Source organism: Carcharhinus amblyrhynchos, chromosome 9 (genome assembly GCF_965287045.1).
Source record: "Carcharhinus amblyrhynchos chromosome 9, sCarAmb.v2.hapA, whole genome shotgun sequence".
Classification (NCBI taxonomy): domain Eukaryota; kingdom Metazoa; phylum Chordata; class Chondrichthyes; order Carcharhiniformes; family Carcharhinidae; genus Carcharhinus; species Carcharhinus amblyrhynchos.
Genome location: NC_137332.1, coordinates 22,357,964 through 22,380,854, shown reverse-complemented (window position 1 = coordinate 22,380,854; position 22,891 = coordinate 22,357,964). Strand labels below are relative to the sequence as shown.

General features: G+C 43.1%; 1 protein-coding gene across 6 annotated transcripts in view; it reads right to left on the bottom strand.

Annotated features, from left to right (window-relative positions):
- szt2 (SZT2 subunit of KICSTOR complex) overlaps window positions 1-22,891 on the bottom strand; it is a 216,868-nt gene that overhangs the window by 122,787 nt on the left and 71,190 nt on the right. For all 6 annotated transcript variants that reach the window (XM_080195317.1, XM_080195312.1, XM_080195316.1 and 3 more), the window contains 6 exons: window positions 22,514-22,591; window positions 21,078-21,374; window positions 19,628-19,763; window positions 18,309-18,425; window positions 5,730-5,808; window positions 1,182-1,367 (listed from right to left, as the gene is read on the bottom strand). In XM_080195317.1, the coding sequence (XP_080051443.1) occupies window positions 1,182-1,367; window positions 5,730-5,808; window positions 18,309-18,425; window positions 19,628-19,763; window positions 21,078-21,374; window positions 22,514-22,591 (893 nt within the window). The remainder of the gene's footprint in view (window positions 1-1,181; window positions 1,368-5,729; window positions 5,809-18,308; window positions 18,426-19,627; window positions 19,764-21,077; window positions 21,375-22,513; window positions 22,592-22,891) is intronic.

Genomic DNA, 22,891 nt, shown 5'->3' with positions numbered 1-22,891 from the left:
AGTTTTGCTTCACTTGATTGAAGGCACCTCCCAAAACCACCTTTGGTGTTTCCTCAGTAAGATGTGCAAGGGTGTTAAACAAGATGGCCAAATTTGGGATGAATTTACCATAGTAATTTACCTTACCCAGGAAGGTATTCCTGGGAGCAGATGCTTCCTTATGGCCTTCACCTTTTTTATCCAAGGGGTGAAGTATCTTTGCTTCTACCCTGTAACCCAAATAGACCACCTCATTGGCCTGAAAAGTGCATTTTTCCCTTCTCAAACACTCTCCAGCATTCTTGAACCTTTTAAATGTCTCCTCCAAATTGGCTAAGTGCTCAAATTTTGTGCAACTGGTTATCAGCACGTCATCTAAATAAACTGCAACTCTGGGTAACCCCTGTAATTAATTGACCATTGCCTGCTGAAAGGTCATGCATGCCAATGATTCTCCAAATGGTAACTGGGTATACTCATACAAGCCCTTGTGAGTGTTGACAGTGACATTCCTTCAGGATGATTCATCTAATTCAAGCTGCAAGTGAACTAGACTCATATCTAGATTAGCAAATACTAAGCTGCCAGCTAATCTGGCACATAGATCCTCGATTTTGGGCATGGAATCTCTGTTGAATTTGGCTGCTTGATTGACAGCTTATAATTGCCATAAATACAGACTGATTTGTCTGGTTTGAACGATAGGTGCAGCCCAGTCTGCAAATTGCACCAATCTTAAGATAACAAGGCCTTCAAGGTGTGTAAGTTCTGCTTCCGCTTTCTCTAACACTGGTCTTGTAAGGGACTGGTCTTGTCTGCTAGTATTTCAGCATGGTTTTGGGGTCTACATACGTCATAGCCCAGGGCCTCTTTAATAATTCTAGTTCTTCTTGGAAAACCTCGGGATATCGTAGAAGGATTTAACTAAACACCTTCTCACTCAGTTTGAATATCTCTATCTGGTTTAACTTAACGTGCTGGAGCCAGAACCTCTCATCAGGCTTGGTCCTTGTCGAAGTATGACAATTAGCGGGAGCTGGGCTGACTGCTATGTGTAATCTACCAGAGCCATCATGGTCTCCTTGATTTTAAAAGCCTTTCCTGAATAAGTGGCTAGGCAGGCTGCAATACACAGTTCCCTATGAATTATGTATTAAGAATAACTCATTATTCAGCTAGCCACACCCAAAATTTCTTCTCACCTCTTTAAATTTCTCCAGTGATTGCTCCGGACCAAAGACAAACTTTAAAGGAACCTCTTCGCTGTGACATCGTGGCCTGCCCTTTGATCCCAACACATGATCAGACACTTTCTGTAGTGTAGCTAAAGTAATATTTGTTGAATGGCGCAGAGCTGAAACAATCTCATCTTCCAGAAGCCAGTGGATCTAAAGAACAGGTGGTAATACAGAAGTAGTTAGAAAACCACAAAAACCTGTGTAAATTACAGAAGACAAACTTTACAAGGATTTTACGAAATGCATGTACAGTTACAATAAAACAAAGTTTACCATTCTCAGACTATTTTGAATGTTAAGTGACAAATGCGCATCATAATGGTGCAGAACCCAAGGAAATAATTAAAATAAAAATGGATCAAAAATTGCACTACAGCTCAACATCAATAAAAGAGCCAACCAATTGGTATCTCAATCAAGTTGTCATGTTTCATGTGTTACTATTAGCAGGTTGTAGGGCTGGGTCACACTGATGGAAATCCTTAATCATGCTTTTGAAAGGTCTTGTGGCCTAACTACCACGTTGTGGGAATAAAATAATTTGAGTCAAACAGCCAGTTCTCAGCCTCTGCAAGCTCCCTCACAGCTGGATCTCTTTCTACAGTTTGACAACAAGTTTTCTTAAAATTTACAGAGTGACATTAAAACAAATGCTTTTGACTCAGTTATCAGATTAGTATTAAACGTGTGCAGGAGCAAAATAACAGGCAAGACAAAGGATATTACTATGTTTTGTGGATTGGTTAGACAAGGATTGTGGAGTGCACATGTCCCTAAGATCATTGGAAACTATAAATATAGGCTTCCACTTAGTGACTGAAGGCCTTGACCTCTGGCACAATGAAGTGATATATGGCTATGCCCCTCTCCACCTAGAAAAACAGCAGTACAATAGGATATTAGCTATAAGGAGAGGTTGGAGAAACTTGGTTTGTTCTCACTTGAACGACGGAGGTTGAGGGGTGACTTGATGGAAGTCTGCAAGATTATGAGGGGTATGGATAGAGTGGATAGTCAGAAGCTTTTTAACCAGTCTGCTGCCGCTGCTGCTGGCCATGGGTGAGTGTGTGTGTGTGTGTGTGTGTGTGTGTGTGTGGGGCTAGCAGCATAGATTTAAGGTGCGAGGGATAAGGTTTAAAAGGGGATGTACAAGGTACTTTTTTTTTGTAGAGAGGGTGGTGGATGCCTGGAACCCGCCGCCAGGGGAAGTAGTGGAAGCAGATACGATAAAGACTTTTAAGGGGTGTCTTGACAAATACATGAATAGGTTGGGAATAGTGTGATATGGTCCCCAGAAGGGTAGGAGGTTTTAGTTCAGATGGGCAGGTTTGGAGGGTCAAAAGGGCCTATTCCTGCGCTGTAATTTGCTTCTTATGTTCACAAACATGCACCATTTCAAGCTACCACATTTAACCTATTCAGAAGCTGCAGATCGTGACATACCAGGTACTTTCTCATAGACTCAATGAGATTATGTTGCGTGCACGTGGTAACAGAGTGCACTGAAAATTATAATATATGTAGACAGATTCAACATGATTTTAATGAAAAGGAAGCCATGCTTGTCAATTGTACTAAAGTTATTTGAGGTTGTAATGAGCAGGACAGAAAAGGAAGAACAAATGGGTGCAATGTATTTGGGTTTTCAGAAAGCATTCAGTAAGACATCATACAAGAGATTGTTACACAAGATTTGGGCTAAGATTAGGGGTAGCAGACAAGCGTGGATTGAGGATTGCTAAGGGAAAAAAAACAAGTTATTTTCAAGATAGCAGGATGCAATTAGAAGCATGCCTCAAGGATTAGTGCTTGGACTTCAGTTATTTATAATTTATATCCATGACTTGGATGAGGGGGCTGAGAGTAACATATCCAAGTTTGCTAACATTACAAAGCTAGGTGGGAAAGTAAGCTATAAGGAAGGCACCAAGAGACTGCAAAGGGATTTAGGATAAATGAATGGACAAGGAGATGGGGCAGTATAAAATTATCCACTTTAGTGGAAGAATGGAAAACAGAATTGCTTACCAAAAGGTGAGAATCTAGTAATAGGAGTTCTAAAGGGTCATCCAGACTCAAAACGTTAGCTCCATTCTCTCGCCACAAGAATGGGCCTACTTCATATTAAGTTGATCTTTCTCTACACCCTATGACTGTAACAGTACATTCTGCACCCTCTCCTTTCCTTCTCTATGAACAGTATGCTTTGTCTGTATAGCCCGCAAGAAACTGTACTTTTAACTGTATACTAATACATGTGACAATAATAAATCAAATCAAAATGCTGTCAGACTTTGAGATTATCCAGCATTTTCTGCTTTGATTGAGAAACTAGTAAACATTGGTTTTCAGAAGGATTTTAGGATCCTTGTACACAAATCACAAAGTTAACATGCAGGTATAACAAGTAATTAGGAAGGAAAATGGCATGTTAGCCATTGTTGCAAAGAGAAGCATAAGTATGAAGGTCTTGCAACAATTATATTTGTAGTTCAATTATGTTTGCATTTAAAAAAAAGTTCTATTATTTTTACTTTAATCATATAGATCTACAGATGAGACCATACCTGGAGTGCTGTGTAAAGTTTTGGTCTCATTAACAGAGGATGTCCATGCCTTAGAGGTGGCTCAATGAAGGTTCATCAAATTGATTCCTAGGATGAGGGAGCTGTCTCATGAGAAGATGTCAAGTAGAACGGACTTGTATTGTCTGGAGTTTTCAATAATGTGTAGTAATCTTATTGAAAAGCATATATATATATTTTTAGCAGTTCTGACAGGAAGGATGCTGCTTCCCTCAGCTGGAGATTGCAGAACTAGGGCCAAAGTATAAGGATAATGGATATGGAATAAAACATAGATACAAAATTGGCTGAGTGACAGTAAACAGAAAGTAGCAAGATCGTGATTTTTGTTTGGATCAGAGGAAAGTTTTTAATGGAGTTCCCCAGGAGCGGGTGTTAGGACTCCTGCTCATCCTGATGTATCGTTATGACTTAGACATTGCGCATACAGGACATAATTTCAAAATTTGCAGATGATACAAAACTTGGAAATATTGTAAACAGTGTGGTGGATAGTGTAGCACTTAAAAAGGACACAGACAGATTTGAGCAATGGGTAAACAAGAGACAGATGAAATTTAATGCCAAGAAGTGTGAAGTGATTCAATTTAATATGTGGAGAAATACAAAATAAAGGATGTAACTCTAAAGTGGGTGGAGGAGCAGAGGAACCTGGGTGTAAATGTACATAAATCATGGAAGATGGCAGGAAAGATTGAGAGCATGATTAATAAACCATGCATTGTCCTGGGCTTTACTGATAGGGGCAGAGTACAAAAGCAGGAAGATATGTTAAGGCAATGGCCTAGTAGTATTACCATTAGATTATTAATCCAGAAACACAGCTAATGTTCGGGGGACCCGTGTTCGAATCCCCGCCATAGCAGATGGTGGAATTTAAATTCATTAAAAAATATCTGGAATTAACAATCTACTGATGATCACAAAACCACTGCTGATTGTCAAAAAAACCCATCTGGTTCACTAATGTCCTTTAGGGAAGGGGATCTGTGTGGTGGAGGCAGTTCATGCTTTCAAGAGGGAACTGTTTCGTTATCTGAAAAGGAGGAGGAGACAAGGGAATGGAACTAGGTAAATTGATCCTTTGACGAGCCAGGACAGACACAATGAGTTGAATGGTCTCCTTCTATGGTGCAACCGTTCTGTGAATTGGTCGTATAAGATGAGGAGAAACATCTTCATTCCATGAGAGCCATGAATCATTAGCATTCTCTTCCTAGAGGATCTGGATGCTCAGTTAATGAGCATTTCCAAATTGGAGATAAATAGTTTCTTGGTAATTAACGGAATTAAGGGTTTTTCCTGATGGCCAGGAATGTGGACGAAATCCAAAAATTAGCCATGATCCTTCCTAATGACAGAGCAGACCCAAAGAACCAAATTCCTCATTACTGCTCCTATTTCTTATGTTTTGTGTAAAATCCACATCTCTGGCTAAGCTTTTTGTGCCCTCACTTAATATCTCATTTGGTTTGGCATAACATGCGTCTGATTAAACTTTTGTGAAGTGCTTTGGCATATTTTTCTGTGTTAAAAGGCACAATACAAATACAAGTGCTTATTGTTACCTGTACATAAAATGTGAGGGTGTTATCTGAAAACATTAGCAGAAACTGTGACCTCACCTTGATCCTCTTGGAAGCATTCATTTTTCATCCTTATTAGCTAAAGCAGGGACAATGGGAAACATGTAGGAAATTCTGCGTCTTGATAGGTATCATGCAGTAAAAAGCAACTGGATGGAGGATACTTAACAGAACTTTTGTTCTTTGCATCAGAATGTATTAAATAAGGGTAAAACTCCAAACTCTTAGAGCTATGAATTCTGCACCATGCTGATACAAGGCGAATTAATGTAACCAGTGCACCTTGCTAAAGCACTCTATAGATTGCTTACAACTCAGTAATTACTGTTTCTTGACAATACCTCCTCCATTGTAGCGAGGACAGCTTGTTTGTGTAATGGGGGCAGCTTAGACAGTGGGTCACACAAAGCCTCCGCGATCCTGAAATAAAGTAACACAAAAGCTCAAAGATGAGGAGACATCTACTTAAGACACGGATCAGTTAAAAAGACATATCCTGTAAACACTAAGCAGCAGATTTCCTGCACCTAGGTTACTGGATCATTCTGACACAATGGATACAGAAAAATCTGTTTAGCTGGAGCACAAGAGCACAAAAAAAACTGCCCAATTTCCATTCCTTCATTTAAATAGTGGGACAATTAGCTGAGCTCCCTCACAGGCAAGAGCTCATGCCTACCCAATTCTCCTGGAATATCAGTGCTTAGGAGGTCCTATTGCCTCAGATGCAAAAAGAGGAAACTCCACCCCTTATGCTTTGGACTAGTGACATACTCTTTTCAAATACATGATCTGGTTGAAGTCAGAAGAGGTTGGTACAGATTATTGTAGATTTCCCTTATGTACAAGTTGTCCAAGTTTTTAATATAAATTTATCAATCACATGCATTAGGACAAGTTCTTTGAGCAATTCAAATTGAGGTGGATACAAAAGGGAGTTTTCTTTAAACTGTTACCTCACAAGAACTACATGATCTTCTTCATTGACTAGTTTTAAGGAGCCAAACTTCACATCAATTCTCCAATCTTTTCCCCCATTGTTAGAAAGAAATGCCCTAATAGCGCAAAAGATGATAAGTTATTGGTAATTTGCACTGAAGACAAAGAACAGCACAGCACAGGAAACAGGCTCTTCAGCCCTACAAGCCCACGCCACCTATTTTAACACTCAGTGAGTGCCTTATTCAAGTCTTTCTTCTACCTATGACTTTTGTCTACCTCTAGTGGACTCCACCAAAGGAGTGCCCAATAAGCAGAATGGTAATAAAAAGTGTTTCAATATGGAGATTACACATTGTGGCAGCCTACAATATTTTCCCCTCCATCTAAGTGAGTGAAAGAAATAACTTGCATTTGCAGAATGCCTTTTTCAATGATAGGTTGTCCAAAGCTCAAACAGTGTAAGCAAGGTCCCACAAGCAATGAGATTCAGGAGTTAAGCCGGCAGTATGGTGCAAGTGCAGCAATACAGCAGTCGTAAACAACTGGGAATTCTTTAAAATGAGGGTTGGTACAAAAAAAAATTGTGGGGCAGCATTTAAACAAAGGAGAAAAAAACTTGCAAGGACTGTCAAGGCAGCAAACGAAGGCAATTGTGGGGAACAAAGATGTGGTGGGAGTTTCAGAAACACTACTGAAGATGAAAATAAATATAATACTCATGGTGGCACGGTGGTTAGCACTGCTGCCTCACAACGCCAGGGACCCGGGTTCAGTTCCTGGCTTGGGTCACTTTATGTGCAGACTCTGCATGGGTTTACTTTGGGTGCTCTGGCTTCTTCCCACAATCTGAAAGTTGTGCACGTTAGGTACATTGGATACACAGAGAGAATTTAGCATGGCCAAACAGGCGTGGAGTGTGGAAACTAGGGAATTTTCATATTAACTTCATTGCAGCCTACTTGCGGCACTAATAAATCGACTATAAACATAAACACTCTTAAGCCCTGAATGTTTAATAAAGGATAGATTAGATAACAAGAGAAGTGATTTAACCTTGTGTTTCAGGGTCACCGTAGAGATGAAAGCAGTGATCCAATGGAAGAAAGTAACTTACAAATGAGTCTGCATGGGTTTACTTTGGGTGCTCTGGTTTCCTCCCACAATCTGAAAGTTGTGCACGTTAGGTACATTGGATACACAGAGAGAATTTAGCATGGCCAAACAGGCGTGGAGTGTGGAAACTAGGGAATTTTCATATTAACTTCATTGCAGCCTACTTGTGGCACTAATAAATCGACTATAAACATAAACACTCTTAAGCCCTGAATGTTTAATAAAGGATAGATTAGATAACAAGAGAAGTGATTTAACCTTGTGTTTCAGGGTCACCGTAGAGATGAAAGAAGTGATCCAATGGAAGAAAGTAACTTACAAATGAGTTTTGTAGTTAGGGTCCTTAAATACTAAAAAAAAATTGAGCTAAAACAGGAGCCTGCTAAGGACTCCATGTACAGAATAAATAGGATCATTTGCACTATGAAGAGATAGGAAGGCAGTTAAAAAAAGCAGGAAAGTATTTTAGTGGGAGACTTTAATCAGTCTAATTAATAACTGGGGAAAAAAAACCAAGGCCCAAATTTATGGGAAAGTAGGGAGGGAGTGAGGAGCACAGTTGTCATAGGAGAGTGACAAGAAATCCCAGGAATTATTTAACACAGGAACTCAACCCAACCGAGAGCTGACCAGATTGTCAGACTGGGTGGTGGTGGTGGATAAGAAAGCCAGCAGCAGAAGGCCACATTTCCTCCAGACAAATGCTGGCTCCCTTTTGATCTCTGTGAATCACCAGACTTAAAGTGTCACAAATTCAACACTGCCACACTTGCTGCTGATATTAATTGGAAATATAAATGAAAAAGGCTGGATTACAGTCGGTTTGGGGAGGTTGGAGCCTAGCAATCAGAAGATCAGTGCTTGTGGGGGCGGGTGCAGAGTGGAGTGATGGGAAGGAAGCAGATCATGGTCCAGGAGCTCAAGATTGTGGTTGGGACAGAGGGGCTGGTGTGATGGGGGTTGGAAACTGCAGCAGCGAGGAGAGGTTGTGATTTGCTTGAAGGCTGGAGTGGTGCTGGAAGAATTTTCCTCCTCCTAGCTCATTAAATACACCAGAAAAATAAGTCTTCATACCACTAGAATGGTGGAAGAGGGGGAGTGAGTTTTGCAGCCATCAAAGAAAAATAATTACTAACATGATCTGACTGTCAGAAATATTGAAGACCAGGAGCCAGGGACATAACCTTGAAAAAATTAAATTCAATGCAATGAGGGAAGAACTGAATGACATGAACGGAGGGTAATGATTTGCAATATTTCACCCAAGAGAAGTGAAACATCTTTAAAGGTATCATGCTGAACATGCAGGAAAAGCACGTTCCCGTGACCAGGAGTGTTAACTAAACCAACATGGTCCTAAAAAAGGTAAAAGTTTATTTATTAGTCACAAGTTGCTCATTGTTCCTGTGGAGCAGAGTCGAGAGGCAGCGATTTTTGGGCGTGTGAGGAGGCAAAAACAAGGTAAATTTTTCTGTTTATACCGTTTAACTTTTTATTTCTAGTACTAAGTCGCGAGTTTCGGCGGTTTTTTTTTAAATTAGTTAGAAACCGGAAGTCGTCACTAAGACGCTTACTGGTAGTTGTAGTTTTTTTTTCTCGTGCCCCTAACCCTACAAATTAGTGCAGAGAGGATACCCGATTCTCTACACTGGTAGAGAATCCCACCCTTCCACCTCCTCTAACCTAATTATAAGTGTGTAGGAAGTTTTTTTTTATATTTTTATTTTTCTGCTGGTAATTGATTCAGGGATGGCAGTTCAGGCTGTAAGCTGCATCTCCTGTGGGATGTATGTAGTGAGAGACTCCAGCAGTGTTTCAGGTGATTTTACTTGTAGGAAGTGTGATAGATTGCAGTTTCTGGAGGAGCGTGTAAAGGAGCTGGAGGTGGAATTAGAGGAGCTCTGCATAATTCGGGAAGTGGAGGGGGACATAGATAGGAGTTATAAGGAGTTAGTCACTCCTAGAAATAAGTCTTGGGTCACTGCCAGGAAGAGGGGAAAGAAGCAGTTGGGGGGACAATCCCCTGGGGCTGTTCCCCTCCAAAATAGGTTTTCGGTCCTGGAGGCTACAGTTGAGGAGAAATCAACTGGGGATAGCCAAAGGGAGCAGGTCTCTGGGGGTAAGCCTATTGGCAAGCCTCAGGTGGTTAGGGGTAAGAGATTGGGCCTCGTGATTGGGGACTCCACAGTTATGGGGACGGATAGGAGAGTTGGAGGTAAGGGTAGGGACTCAGGGCTGGTGTGTTGCCTACCAGGGGCTGGGGTCCGGGATGTATCGGACAGAGTATTCAGGACTCTTAGGGGAGAGGGAGATCAACCCCAAGTTATAGTTCATGTGGGGACACATGACATAGGGAGATTATGGGAAGGGGATATTAAGCAAAGATTTATGGAGTTGGGGTGGAAACTAAAGGCAAAGTCTGAAAGAGTAGTTATATCTGGACTCTTGCCTGTGCCACGAGATAGTTTAGAGAGGAATAGAGAGAGGGAAAGTTTGAACTCATGGCTGAGGGGATGGTGCAGGAGGGAGGGGTTCAGGTACTTGAGCAATTGGGGCTCATTCTGGGGAAGGTGGGACCTCTATAAGAGGGATGGTCTACACCTGAACCAGAGGGGAATCAATATCCTGGGGGGTAAATTTGCAAAGGCGATGCAGGGAGGTTTAAACTGATTCGGAGGGGGGGAGGGATAGTGAGGAAAGGGGGTGAAAGTGAGGGGGGCATAGTTGGGGAATGCAAGGCACGGCATAGTGGGGGTGGGGCGGAGCAGGGTTTGAAATGTGTGTACTTTAATGCGAGGAGTATTCGCAATAAAGTGGATGAACTTGCAGCATGGATCAGTACCTGGGACTTTGATGTTGTGGCCATTTCAGAGACATGGATAGAGCAGGGTCAGGAATGGTTGTTGCAGGTTCCGGGGTACAAATGCTTTAGTCGGAGTAGAGATGAAGGTAGAAGGGGGGGTGGGGTAGCATTGCTAGTCAAGGACTGTATCACAGTGTCGGAGAGGAAGTTTGATGAGGACTTGTCAGCTGAGGTAGTATGGGCGGAGATTAGAAATAGGAGAGGAGAGGTCACCCTGTTGGGAGTCTTTTATGGACCTCCTAAAAGTTCTAGAGAGGTTGAAGAAAGGACTGCGGAGACAATCCTGGTTAGGAGTGAAAGTAATAGGGTAATTGTTATGGGGGACTTTAACTTTACGAATATTGATTGGAATTGCTATAGTTCTAGCTCGCTAGAGGGGTCAGTGTTTGTACAAAGCGTGCAGGAAGGTTTTTTGACTCAGTATGTAGATAGGCCAACTAGAGGTGAGGCTATATTGGATTTGGTGCTGGGAAATGAGCCAGACCAGGTGCTAGACTTGGAAGTTGGTGTGCATTTTGGTGATAGTGACCACAATTCGGTTACGTTCACCTTAGTGATGGGAAGGGATAGGCATGAACCTCGGGTCAGTAGTTTTAGCTGGGGTAAGGGCAATTATGAGGCTATTAGGAGTGAATTAGGAAGCATAGATTGGACTAGGAGATTACAGGGACTGGGAACGTCCGAAATGTGGAGTTTTTTCAAGGAGCAGCTACTGCGAGTCCTTGATAGGTATGTCCCTGTCAGGCATGGAGGATTTGGTAGATCTAGGGAACCGTGGTGCACTAGAAGAGTTGAGTCGATGGTTAAAAAGAAAAAGGAGGCTTATGTTCGGATGAGATTGGAGGGCTCAGATAGTGCACTAGAAAGCTTTAGATTGGCTAGGAGGGAGTTGAAGAGTGAGTTGAGAAGGGCTAAAAGAGGACATGAGAAGACTTTGGCTGATAGGATTAAGGAGAATCCTAAGGCGTTCTATAGGTATGTCAAGAACAGAAGGTTGGTCAGGGCAAGATTAGGGCCAGTTACAGACAGCAGGGGGAAGTTGTGTGTGGAACCGGAGGAGATTGGAGAAGTATTGAACCAATATTTCTCTTCGGTGTTCACGCAGGGGGACATGAATTTAGCTGAGGAGGACATTGGGTTGCAGGGGTGTAAAATAGACAGTATTACGGTTGATAAGGGGGATGTGCTGGAAATTCTTGAGGGGCTGAAAATAGATAAGTCCCCTGGTCCGGATGGGATCTACCCTAGGATTCTCTGGGAGGCTAGAGAGGTGATTGCAGAGCCTCTGGCTCTGATCTTCAGGTCGTCATTGGTCTCTGGTGTAGTCCCGGAGGATTGGAGGATAGCGAATGTTGTCCCATTGTTTAAGAAGGGGAACAGAGACTTTGCCGGGAATTATAGGCCGGTGAGTCTTACTTCTGTTGTGGGCAAGGTTTTAGAAAAAATTATTAGGGATAGGATTTATAGTTATTTGGAGTGTAATGAATTGATTAGAAATAGTCAGCATGGTTTTGTAGCGGGTAGGTCGTGCCTTACTAACCTTATTGAGTTTTTTGAGAAGGTGACCAAAGAGGTGGATGGGGGCAAGGCGGTTGACGTGGTATATATGGATTTTAGTAAGGCGTTCGATAAGGTTCACCATGGTAGGCTTCTGCAGAAAATGCAGATGTATGGGATTGTGGGTAATCTAGGAAGTTGGATCAGGAATTGGCTATCAGATAGGAGACAGAGGGTGGTGGTTGATGGTAAATATTCATCATGGAGTTCAGTTACGAGTGGTGTGCCTCAGGGATCTGTTTTGGGGCCACTGTTGTTTGTAATTTTTATTAATGATCTGGATGAGGGTATAGTTGGGTGGATTAGTAAATTTGCTGATGACACCAAAGTTGGAGGTGTGGTAGATTGTGAGGAAGGGTGTCATAGTCTGCAGGGAGACTTAGATAGGTTGCAGAGCTGGGCCGAGAGGTGGCGGATGGAATTTAATGCGGAGAAGTGTGAGGTAATTCACTTTGGTAGGAGCAACAGATGTGTCGAGTATAGGGCTAACGGGAGGACTTTGAATAGTGTGGATGAACAGAGGGATCTAGGTGTATGTGTACATAGATCCCTGAAAGTTGGGAATCAAGTAGATAAGGTTGTTAAGAAGGCGTACGGTGTCTTGGCGTTTATTGGTCGGGGGATTGAATTTAGGAGTCGCAGCGTCATGTTGCAACTGTACACTACTCTAGTGCGGCCGCACTTGGAGTACTGTGTGCAGTTCTGGTCCCCGCATTACAAGAAGGATGTGGAGGCGTTGGAGAGGGTGCAGAGGAGGTTTACTAGGATGTTGCCTGGTATGGTGGGGAGGTCCTATGAGGAGAGACTGAGGGACTTAGGGTTGTTTTCGTTGGAAAGAAGGCGGCTAAGAGGGGATCTTATTGAAATATATAAGATGATTAGAGGTTTAGATAGGGTGGATAGTGATAGCCTTTTTCCTCGGATGGAGAAAGCTAGCACGAGGGGGCATGGCTTTAAATTAAGGGGGGGTAGCTACAGGACGGATGTCAGGGGTAGGTTCTTTACCCAGCAGGTGGTGAGGGATTGGAATGCCCTGCCTGCTGCAGTTGTAAATGCGTCTAGTTTGGGGGCGTTTAAGAGATCTCTGGATAGGTTTATGGACGAAAAGGGATTGGTATAGGCTAGTGGGTCATTGTTTTTGTAACTGGTCGGCGCAACATCGTGGGCCGAAGGGCCTGTTCTGCGCTGTAATGTTCTATGTTCTAAGTAGGCTTACATTCATATTACAATGAAGTTACTGTGAAAATCCCCTAGTTGCCACACTGTGGCGCCTGTTCGAGTACACTGAGGGAGGATTTATCATGGCCAATTCACCTAACTTGCACATCTTTGGACTAAGAAATTAACAAATTAAAAATAAGAAAGAGAAAAGTGGCCAGTGTAGGGAGCACTTTCTCCAGTGAGACAGGAGAAAGGTTTCACTAGGATAAATACAAAAATGCAGAAACATGTTAAAAACACAGCGATTGAAAGACCTGGAAAAAGATTTAACAATTGAGGATGAGCATATCAGTAAAACAATGATTTTGTCAGCACAATGGCAACAGGGTGATGAATGAAAAAATATAAAAAGTGGAAAATAAATGGACTTGAAACCAAGCGTGAATGACTACCCAAGTTTTCAGAAACACTACCATTCTGGAACAAAAATATAATGGGCGTGGGAGGGAAGGGGGCTTTGCCAAGCCAGGAAGTTTCTCGTTTCCTCCATGAAAATATAGCTCTAAGTCGGTTTCTCTCTCCACAGCTGCTGTCAGACCTGCTGAATATTTTAAGCAAAGGTGGTACTTACCCCAGGTTGCTGAGAAAGACAAAAAGGAAATTTTTGAGGCACTTCTGAAAGAATCAATAGATGGGGATGGGGGAGGCGAGGAGGGGCTTTGACAAAGGGTTATCTGGACTCAAAACATCAGCTCTTTTCTCTCTTAAAGATGCTGCCAGGCCTGCTGAGATTTTCCAGCGTTTTTTCTTTTGATTTCAGATTCCAGCATCCGCAGTAATTTGCTTTTATCTAGGGATGAGCACTGATTGCTGTCCTAGTGAGCAAACCCACATCCCTTGAATGAGTAAAAAAAACTTCTTCTAGGAATTAACGCCCAAGTGGAGTATAGTAAGCCATATAATTTGCATATTGACTTTCAAAAAGATAAAGTTTAACACAGAAATCTATCAAATTAAACTCAAAGTACAAAGAAAGAACAAAATCAGCCCGGGAAACAGGCCCTTCAGCCCAACGAGCCCACGCCGCCATCTCAACACCACTAGTCCCCCTCTCCACCCACAACCCCTGTCAATGTTTTATGGCCATCCAGATTGAGGAAGTCCGATTTAGGGACAATTTATTCCTGCCAATCAGCCTAACAGCACATCTTTGGGGTGTGGGAGGAAACTGGAGCACCCGGAGAAAACCTACACAAGCACGGGGAGAATGCGCAAACTCCCACAGACACCAGCCCAAATCCATGTGTCTGCACAGCAATCAGCGATAGTCACTGAGCTATCGTCTTGCCCAGTATCTGGTCCAGTTTAGGCACACTTACGACATGAAGCACTAGGCCACTCTCGAACAACCAAGAGCAGCCCCAGTACGACCCATCGTGTGTATGCCCCTCGTTGGACACGAGGTGGACCAACTTAAAACCCGTGAATGAAAAGAGAAAAAACATTATCATCATACCATATCCATTTACATTACCAGGGACACCCCAATGCTAATGACCCTTATTTAAAACAATCTCCTATATCCACCCATCTCCAACCCAGTCATGTGCCTGTCTAAGTTACTCTTAAATGACTCTAGCATGTTTGCCTCCACCACCTTACTTGGCAGAGCATTCCATACCCCCACTACCCTCTGTGTGAAAAACGTCCCTCTAATATCTGTGTTGTACCTCTCCCCCCTCACCTTAAGTCCATGGCCCCTTGTCCTATGTGTCTCTATCATAGGAAATAGCTTACCTCTGTTTACTCTATCTATACCCTTCATAATCTTATATACCTCTATTAGATCCCCCCTCAGTCGCTGTCTTTCAAGGGAAAACAGCCCCAATTTCTTCAATCTTTCCTCATACCCCAGTCCTTCCATACCAGGTAAACCTCCTCTGCACTCTCTCCAGAGTCTCCACGTCCTTCCGGTAGTAAGGCGACCAGAACTGGACGCAGTCCTCTAAATGCGGCCTAACCAACGTTCTATACAACTGCAACATTAGACTCCAGCTCTTGTATTCTATACCCCTTCCTATAAAGGCTAACATACCATAGGCTTTCTTCACCACACTCTCCACTTGCACTGCCACCTTCAAAGACCTGTGCACTTGCACCCCCAGGTCTCGCTGCGATTCTATACTCCTTACGGGCTTACCCTTTACCATATAACTACCCCCTACATTATTCCAGCCAAAATGCATCACCTCACATTTATCCGGATTAAACTCCATTTGCCATGTATCTGCCCAATCAACCAGCCTATCAATATCCCGCTGTATTGCCAGACATTGCTCCTCACTGCCCGCCAATCCAGCCATCTTGGTGTCATCAGCAAATTTGCTGATCACACCACCTACTCCCTCTTCCAAATCATTTATATACACTACAAAGAGAAGAGGTCCCAGTACCGAGCCCTGCGGCACACCACTAGTGACAGACCTCCAGCTAGAAAAAGACCCCTCCACTACTACTCTCTGACTCCTCTTTGCAAGCCAGTTCTCTACCCATCTAGATACCTGACCACATATCCCATGAGCTTTAATCTTTTGTACCAACCTACCATGAGGGACTTTGCCAAACGCCTTACTGAAATCCATATAGATGACATCAATGGCTCGTCCTTCGTCGACCGTTTTTGTCACCTCCTCAAAGAATTCTACCAGATTCGTAAGGCAAGACTTCCCCTTGTCAAAGCCATGCTGCGTATCCTTAATCAGATTGCAACGCTCTAAGTGCGCACACATCCTATCCCTAAGAATCCTCTCCATCAACTTACCTACCACTGACGTTAAGCTCACCGGCCTATAGTTATCTGGGCTATCCCTCCTACCCTTTTTAAACAACGGTACCACATTCGCTATCCTCCAGTCCTCTGGGACCTCACCTGTGTCCAAAGAAGAGACAAAGATTCGCGTCAGAGGCCCAGCAATCTCATCCCTCGCCTCTCTAAGCAGCCTAGGATAAATGCAATCGGGCCCCGGAGATTTACCGGTTTTAATACCATCTGAAAGCCCTAACACTTCTTCCCTTGTAATCGATAGATCTTTCAATTGGTCTACCGCTCCCTCAATGCCCGTACCAGACATCAAGCCCCTCTTCTTCGTGAATACCGACGCAAAATATTCATTCAGGATCTCCCCTATTCCCTCTGCCTCTAAGCACAATTCCCCACGTCTGTCTCCGAGAGGACCGATTTTACCCCTAGCCACCCTTTTGTTCTTAAGATAGGAGTAAAACGCCTTTGGATTCTCCTTAACCCTACTTGCCAAAGCCATCTCATGCCCCCTCTTTGCTCTCCTAACTCCCCGTTTGAGATCCCTCCTACTCTCTCTGTATTCCTCCAACGCTCTCTCCGTTCCCAGCTGCTTAGACCTGACATACGCCCCTCGTTTCTTCCTAACCAGGTCTTCTATATCTCTAGTAATCCACGGTTCCCTAATCCTACCTTTCCCATCCTTTCTCCTAACCGGCACATGCCTTTCCTGCACTCTTTGCAGTTTTCCCTTGAAAGACTCCCACATGCACAACGTGGTCTTGCCTTTCAACAGCCTATCCCAGTCTGTATCCCTGAGCTCCTGCCTAATCCGGCTGCATCTAGCCTTCCCCCAATTTAGCACCCTCCCCTTAGGACAGCTCTCGTCTTTTTCCATTCGTATCCTAAAGTAGACAGAGTTGTGGTCACTATTAGCCACATGTTCGCCTACCGCAACCTCAACCACCTGACCCGGCTCATTTCCCAGAACTAAATCCAGTATCGCCCCCTCTCTAGTCGGGCTATCTACATACTGTTGCAAGGATCCTTCCAATACACATCTTACGAATTCCTCCCCATCAGACGCCCCAGCTCTAGGCACCTTCCAATCCACCCCACGGAGATTAAAATCTCCCACTACAACAACCCTGTTCTTCCTACACTTATCCAAAATGTCCCTACATATAGCCCACAGCAGTGGAAGAGGGTATCAGGCAGCCTATAGTACACTCCTAGCATAGTAATGGCCCCCTTCCTATTCCTCAACTCCACCCACAGAGACTCAATTTCCAACCCCTCCATGTTATCCTCCCTCTGCACCACTGTGATCTGCTCCCTAACTAAGAGCGCCACTCCCCCTCCTCTTTTCAACCCTCCCCTATCACACCTAAAACACTTATACCCTGGAATATTTAGCTGCCAGTCCTGCCCCTCCTTTAACCACGTCTCTGTCACTGCCACCACATCTAAATTCCTCGCAAACATCAAGGCCCTAAGTTCATCTGACTTTCCCATCACACTCCTCGCATTAAAACAGATGCACCTAAGACCCTCAGGCCCCCTCGGATCCTCCTTCTCCTGGGGGATTTTCCTATCATCTAGACTTACCCTGACCTCCAACTCACTCCCAGTGCCTGAGCTGTCTCTCTCCTCCACACCCCCCCTCCATACTAGTTTAAACCCTGCCTGAGATTTGGGGTAAAGTCTGGAAAGGCAAGGTAAATGATGTGGGTATATATCGTTGAGGCTTTACTAGCATTCTTTATGCATCTTCAGCACTGTCTCCAATTGTTACAAAATTAATTCCTTCCTTAAGGTCATATTTTGAAGGGTCCCATTTGTCAGTCAGTTAGAAAATTTGAAATTCTAAGCTAGACATGGTCTCGAACTGGAATTCTTGTGGTGTAAACTGCTAGCATGTGTCATATGCCAAAAAATAAATCACTTTTGATTGGAATATTACATTGGCAAAAGATTTTCACAAACCACAGCAGAGTTTCATACAGTAGCCTTAATATTTTATTCTGGGATATACAGCTGATATTTTGTATTTTTCACTTTGGAAACAGTATGTGGCTCATACTGATAGTTCCAAATTTAAATAAAGTTTACAAGTTTATTTATTAGTCACCAGTAGGTTTACATTCACTGCAATAAAGTTACTGTGAAAATCCCCTAGTCGCCACACTCTGGCACCTGCTTGGGTACACTGAAGGAGAATTTAGCATGGCCAATTCACCTAACCTGCACATCTGTGGACTATGGGAGGAAACCCACACTGACAGAGAACTGTGCAGACTCCACATAGACAGTGACCCAAGCCGGGAATTGAACACTGGTCACTGGTACTGTGAGGCAGCAGTGCTAACCACTGTGCCACCTTATCACCCCTAGATAGTAAAATAGATTGTGCATGTTCTGATGACATACTGAGTAAGAATTGCAACTGGATAAATTATTTTAAGATCAGTTCTCAGCAGACTATACCTTTCATCTGTGGTAGAGACGAGTCTATCCATGTTTTGCATTATCTCTTCATCAGATCGATATGACGATGGTTGTCCTGGCGATCGGTTCATAGAGCTGCTGCTTTCAGATGTGTACCTTGAGATGGTGAGAATGTTGCAAAGAGTTATACACACAAATCAATCTGCAATGGCACAGCTTTCCTTGGGAAAAGTACTACAAAGTCAATGTAGCTTGAAATTGAGTATCACACACAGACATCTGCTCATGTCTCAGACAGCTCTATAACTCAAGCACAGCTTGGGCAAGCAAATGGATTTCCACTTATTGCTACACACCCACATACACAATCTAAATGACAACACTGTGTTACCAGCTGTCTGATTACTGTGGCCTCAGTGGATGCAGCTCATGAGACCAGACACGTTTTAGTAAGTTGCTTCCACTGGTTGGGGAGACAACAACAAAGGTTACATGTGTAAGACGATCACCAAAAGTAGTAAGGAGAAGCAGAATAAAATGCCTTTATATAGAGGGTGGTCAAATCGTGGAATTATTTGTCTGAACTTGCTCAGCATCGTCCATTCACTTTTTTGAAAGAGAGTTCATGCCTGATAAGAGAGACATTAGAGAATACAGGGAGCGAGAAGCAGACTGAATTAAACTGGGCGGCTCATATGGAGAAATCCAGCAGTGAAATCATGATGGATGATATATCTGTTTCTGTGTCATAATATTAGAATCATAGGATCCACACAGTGCAGAAGGAGGCCATTTGGTCCCTCAAGCCTGCACCAACAACAATACATGTAGGCCTATCCCCATAACTCTATGTATTTACCCTAATACCCATGACACCAAGCAGCAATTTAGCATGGCCAATCAACCTATCTTACACATCTTTGGAGCATGGGATGAAATTGGAGTACCCAGAGGAAATCCATGCAGACACAGGGAGAACGCGCAAACTCCATGCAGACAGCCACCCAAGGCCAGAACTGAACCTGGGTCCCTGGTGATGTGAGGCAGCAGTGTCAACAACTCTGCCACCATGTCACCCTATGACCTTTTATTAAAAGCACATTGATAGTTCATTGGAATATTTTCCAGAAGAGTGACCCAGACTTTATACCAAAGGTCATATGAGAAACTTTATCAAAACATCTGCCCTGACTCAATGATAGCACTCTTCATTTAGAGTCAGAGAGACTTGAGCTCATAGTAGGCTAACATTCTAGATTAGGGATAAACAAAGGTTCTGTATGCTCTATCAGATGCAATAGTCACTCATGTACTCTTCAGCTGAGGCTTGCAAAACTAATAATAGATTCTTGACCAACCTGTGATGGTTTACATGAGGAGGCATAATCTCAACTTCTAAAGGAAGAGTCAGCACAAAAATGTCCAGCGTGACAACTAGGTCATTGAGATCAATTGATTTGACTGGGAAGTTCTCCAGGCAGCTGATAATTTCACCTAAATGAAAACAGAGCAACAATTAGAGAGAGTTTCCTGTGTTTTAACCAATCATCAATGGGATGGGAAATCGATGCTCCAGGTAGTACAAGAGTTTTGTAATGTTCCAGATCTAAGTAGCTTATTCGCCACGAAAGAACAGACAATGTTAAGAGATCCTGTTAGTGCGCATACTGACCATTCATTACTGGTTGATAACATGAACAAGGTAGCACTTAAAATGACTGTCACTGCCACCGCACTATTAAAGATAGTACTACTGTGCAGCAAGTAGAAGTACAGAACATAGAACATTACAGGACAGTACAGGCCCTTCAGCCCTCAATGTTGTGCTAAACTATGTCTAATCCCAAGATCAAGCTATCCCCTCCCTATAATTCTGGAGTGCTCCATGTGTCTATCCAATAACCGTTTCAAAGTTCCTCAAGTGTCTGACTCCACTATCACAGCTGGCAGTCTATTCCACACCCCAACCACTCTGAGTGAAGAATCTACCTTGGACATCTCTCCTATATCTCCCACCATGAACCTTATAGTTATGCCCCCTAGTAACAGCTACATCCACCCGAGGAAATAGTCTCTGCACGTCCACTCTATCAATCCCTCTGATCATCTTATAAACCTCTATTAAGTCACCTCTCATCCTCCTCTGCTCCAAAGAGAAAAGCCCCAGCTCCCTCAACCTTTCCTCATAAGACCTACCCTCCAAACCAGGCAGCATCCTGGTAAATTTCCTGTGCACTCTCTCCAATGCTTTCACATCCTTCTTATAGTGAGGTGACCAGAACTGAACACAATATTCCAAATGTGGTCTCACCAACATCTGGTATAGTCGCAGCATAACCCCACAGCTTTTAAACTCAAACCCCGTTAATAAATGCTAACACACTATAAGCCTTCTTCACGGCTCTATCCACTTGAGTGGCAACCTTCAGAGATCTGTGGATATGAACCCCAAGATCTCTGTTCCTCCACATTCCTTAGAACCCTGGCGTTGACCCTGTAATCTGCATTCAAGTTTGTCCTACCAAAATGAATCCTGTCTGCATGGAGTATAATTCCTGTGCTGAGTGACATTACCAGGGTTTACATCTAAACCTCTCCTCATTAATATTATGTCAGCACAAGGAGACAGGCTGGCAGAAGAGCAGGGGAAAGAGAAAGCCTTCAACTCATAGATAGCACATAAAAGCTAGTCAGCAGGATTTCAGTCTATCCTTTCAATGTCAGGGAATGGAAGTAAGTGAAAAATAAGCTGCAACAAGTCACATTATTCCCCAAGTTTCTCACTTAAAAACCAAGCTCTTCACTTACCAAGGCAAGTAGGCAGTGACTCCACTGGTATGGATTCCACTGAGAATGGTCCGTGGCACTTCTTCCCGCCAAGTGAGCAAGTAAGATGAACAAATAATGGCGGCATTTCCTGGTCAGAGAAGTCTTGCTCATTTAAAGAATCTCCCCCAAGAACACTGAACGAATCATCATCCCTATTCACAGTGTTGGTATCTGAGAGTGAATCTATATCCTGTAACTCTTTGTCAGATCTTTCCCGATATTCCACCTCCAGATCTGGATCACTCTCGGTCACTATGCCACAACCAGATGTATTCCCTATTGGATTCCAGAAAGTGAAGTCATAACAGTGCAAATACTGAAGTTAATTTATCCTAGAAAGACCTCAAAACCTAACATTTAAAATTCCAGCTGACAGCTCCCAACTGAAATGGTTGTTATTGGATGCAAGCCTGAAATGTTGGCAATGAAATTCAGGAATCATATCTGTCAAAATAATATTTTTGAAGACGGTGTAGTACATGTGCAGACTAGATGGGCTGAATGACTTCCTTCTGCACTATAAAGATTCTGTGTGTTACACGAGGTTGGAGAAACTTGATTTGTTCTCACTGGAATAATGGAGGTTGAGGGGCAACCTGACAGAAGTCTACAAGATTAAAAGGGGCATGGACAAAGTGGATAGTCAGAAACCTTTTCCCAGGGTGGAAGAGTCAATTACTAGGGAGCACAGGTTTAAGGTGCGAGGGACAAGGTTTAAAGATGTACGAGGCAGGTTTTTTTTTACACAGAGAGTGGTGGTGCCTGGAACTCACTGCCGGGGGTAAGTAATGGAAGCAGATACGATTTTAACTTTTAAGGGGCATCTTGACAAATACATGATGGGATGGGAATGGAGGGATATGGTCCCTAGAAGGGTCAGGGGTTTTAGTTAAGTCAGGCAGCATGGTCAGCACAGACTTGGAGGGCTGAAGGGCCTGTTCCTGTGCTGTAATTTTTTTGTTCTTTAAAACTATCATTTCATCTTAGCACTGAGTAGGAATCCTGACTAGACTATTGTAATGCCCTTCAGCATTACAATGGTGGTTTTGAATGTCCCAGGATAAATTGAGAAACTTTAAACCAATTCCCAATGAGTCCAGCTCTTAAATCTGCTCAAATTGGAACTGACACTCTGACAATTCAGGTTACTATGGGAAAGGGAAATAATATTATGATGCAACAGGAAATTAAGTTTGAAATTTAGTCAAATTTGATTTTGGAATTTTACTCTGTAGTCAACGCATTTCATTTAACATTCCTGTGGTAGATGCAGACAATAGCCACAATATCTGGAATAAATTCCATTCCCCAAGTTATTCTGTAAACTACTGATTCAGAACCTAACAATCAATTAGAACAGTGAATGCAACTGATCATTAAACCACGACACACCTCAGAATTCCCAAGCACCTTACCCTCCTCCCCTGCATTCTCCAACTCAGACAGGTCATTCTCTTCACTCTGTTTTCGCTCCCTTTCATCTTGATAAATTTCTTCCTACATATTTTGGAACAAAGCGCATTTAAGAAAATCTCAATCACAGCAACCCCAGGTCTTCTCAGTCAATGCTGGTAGGCATTATTAGATTTCCACTTTTTTAAATACAAGGTATACATGGTTTTAAATACAAGTCAGTGGTCTGGGCATTCTGAATGAGGATGTATTCAGAGGAACATGACTTTTGTCCCTCTCAGAAATGCACCCCTCACCCCATCCATATGAGACAAGCTCCTTAAGTCTTCCAGAGCCACTGGTCCTAACTGGGGGAACTGGAAATTCCCTGTAAGGGACTT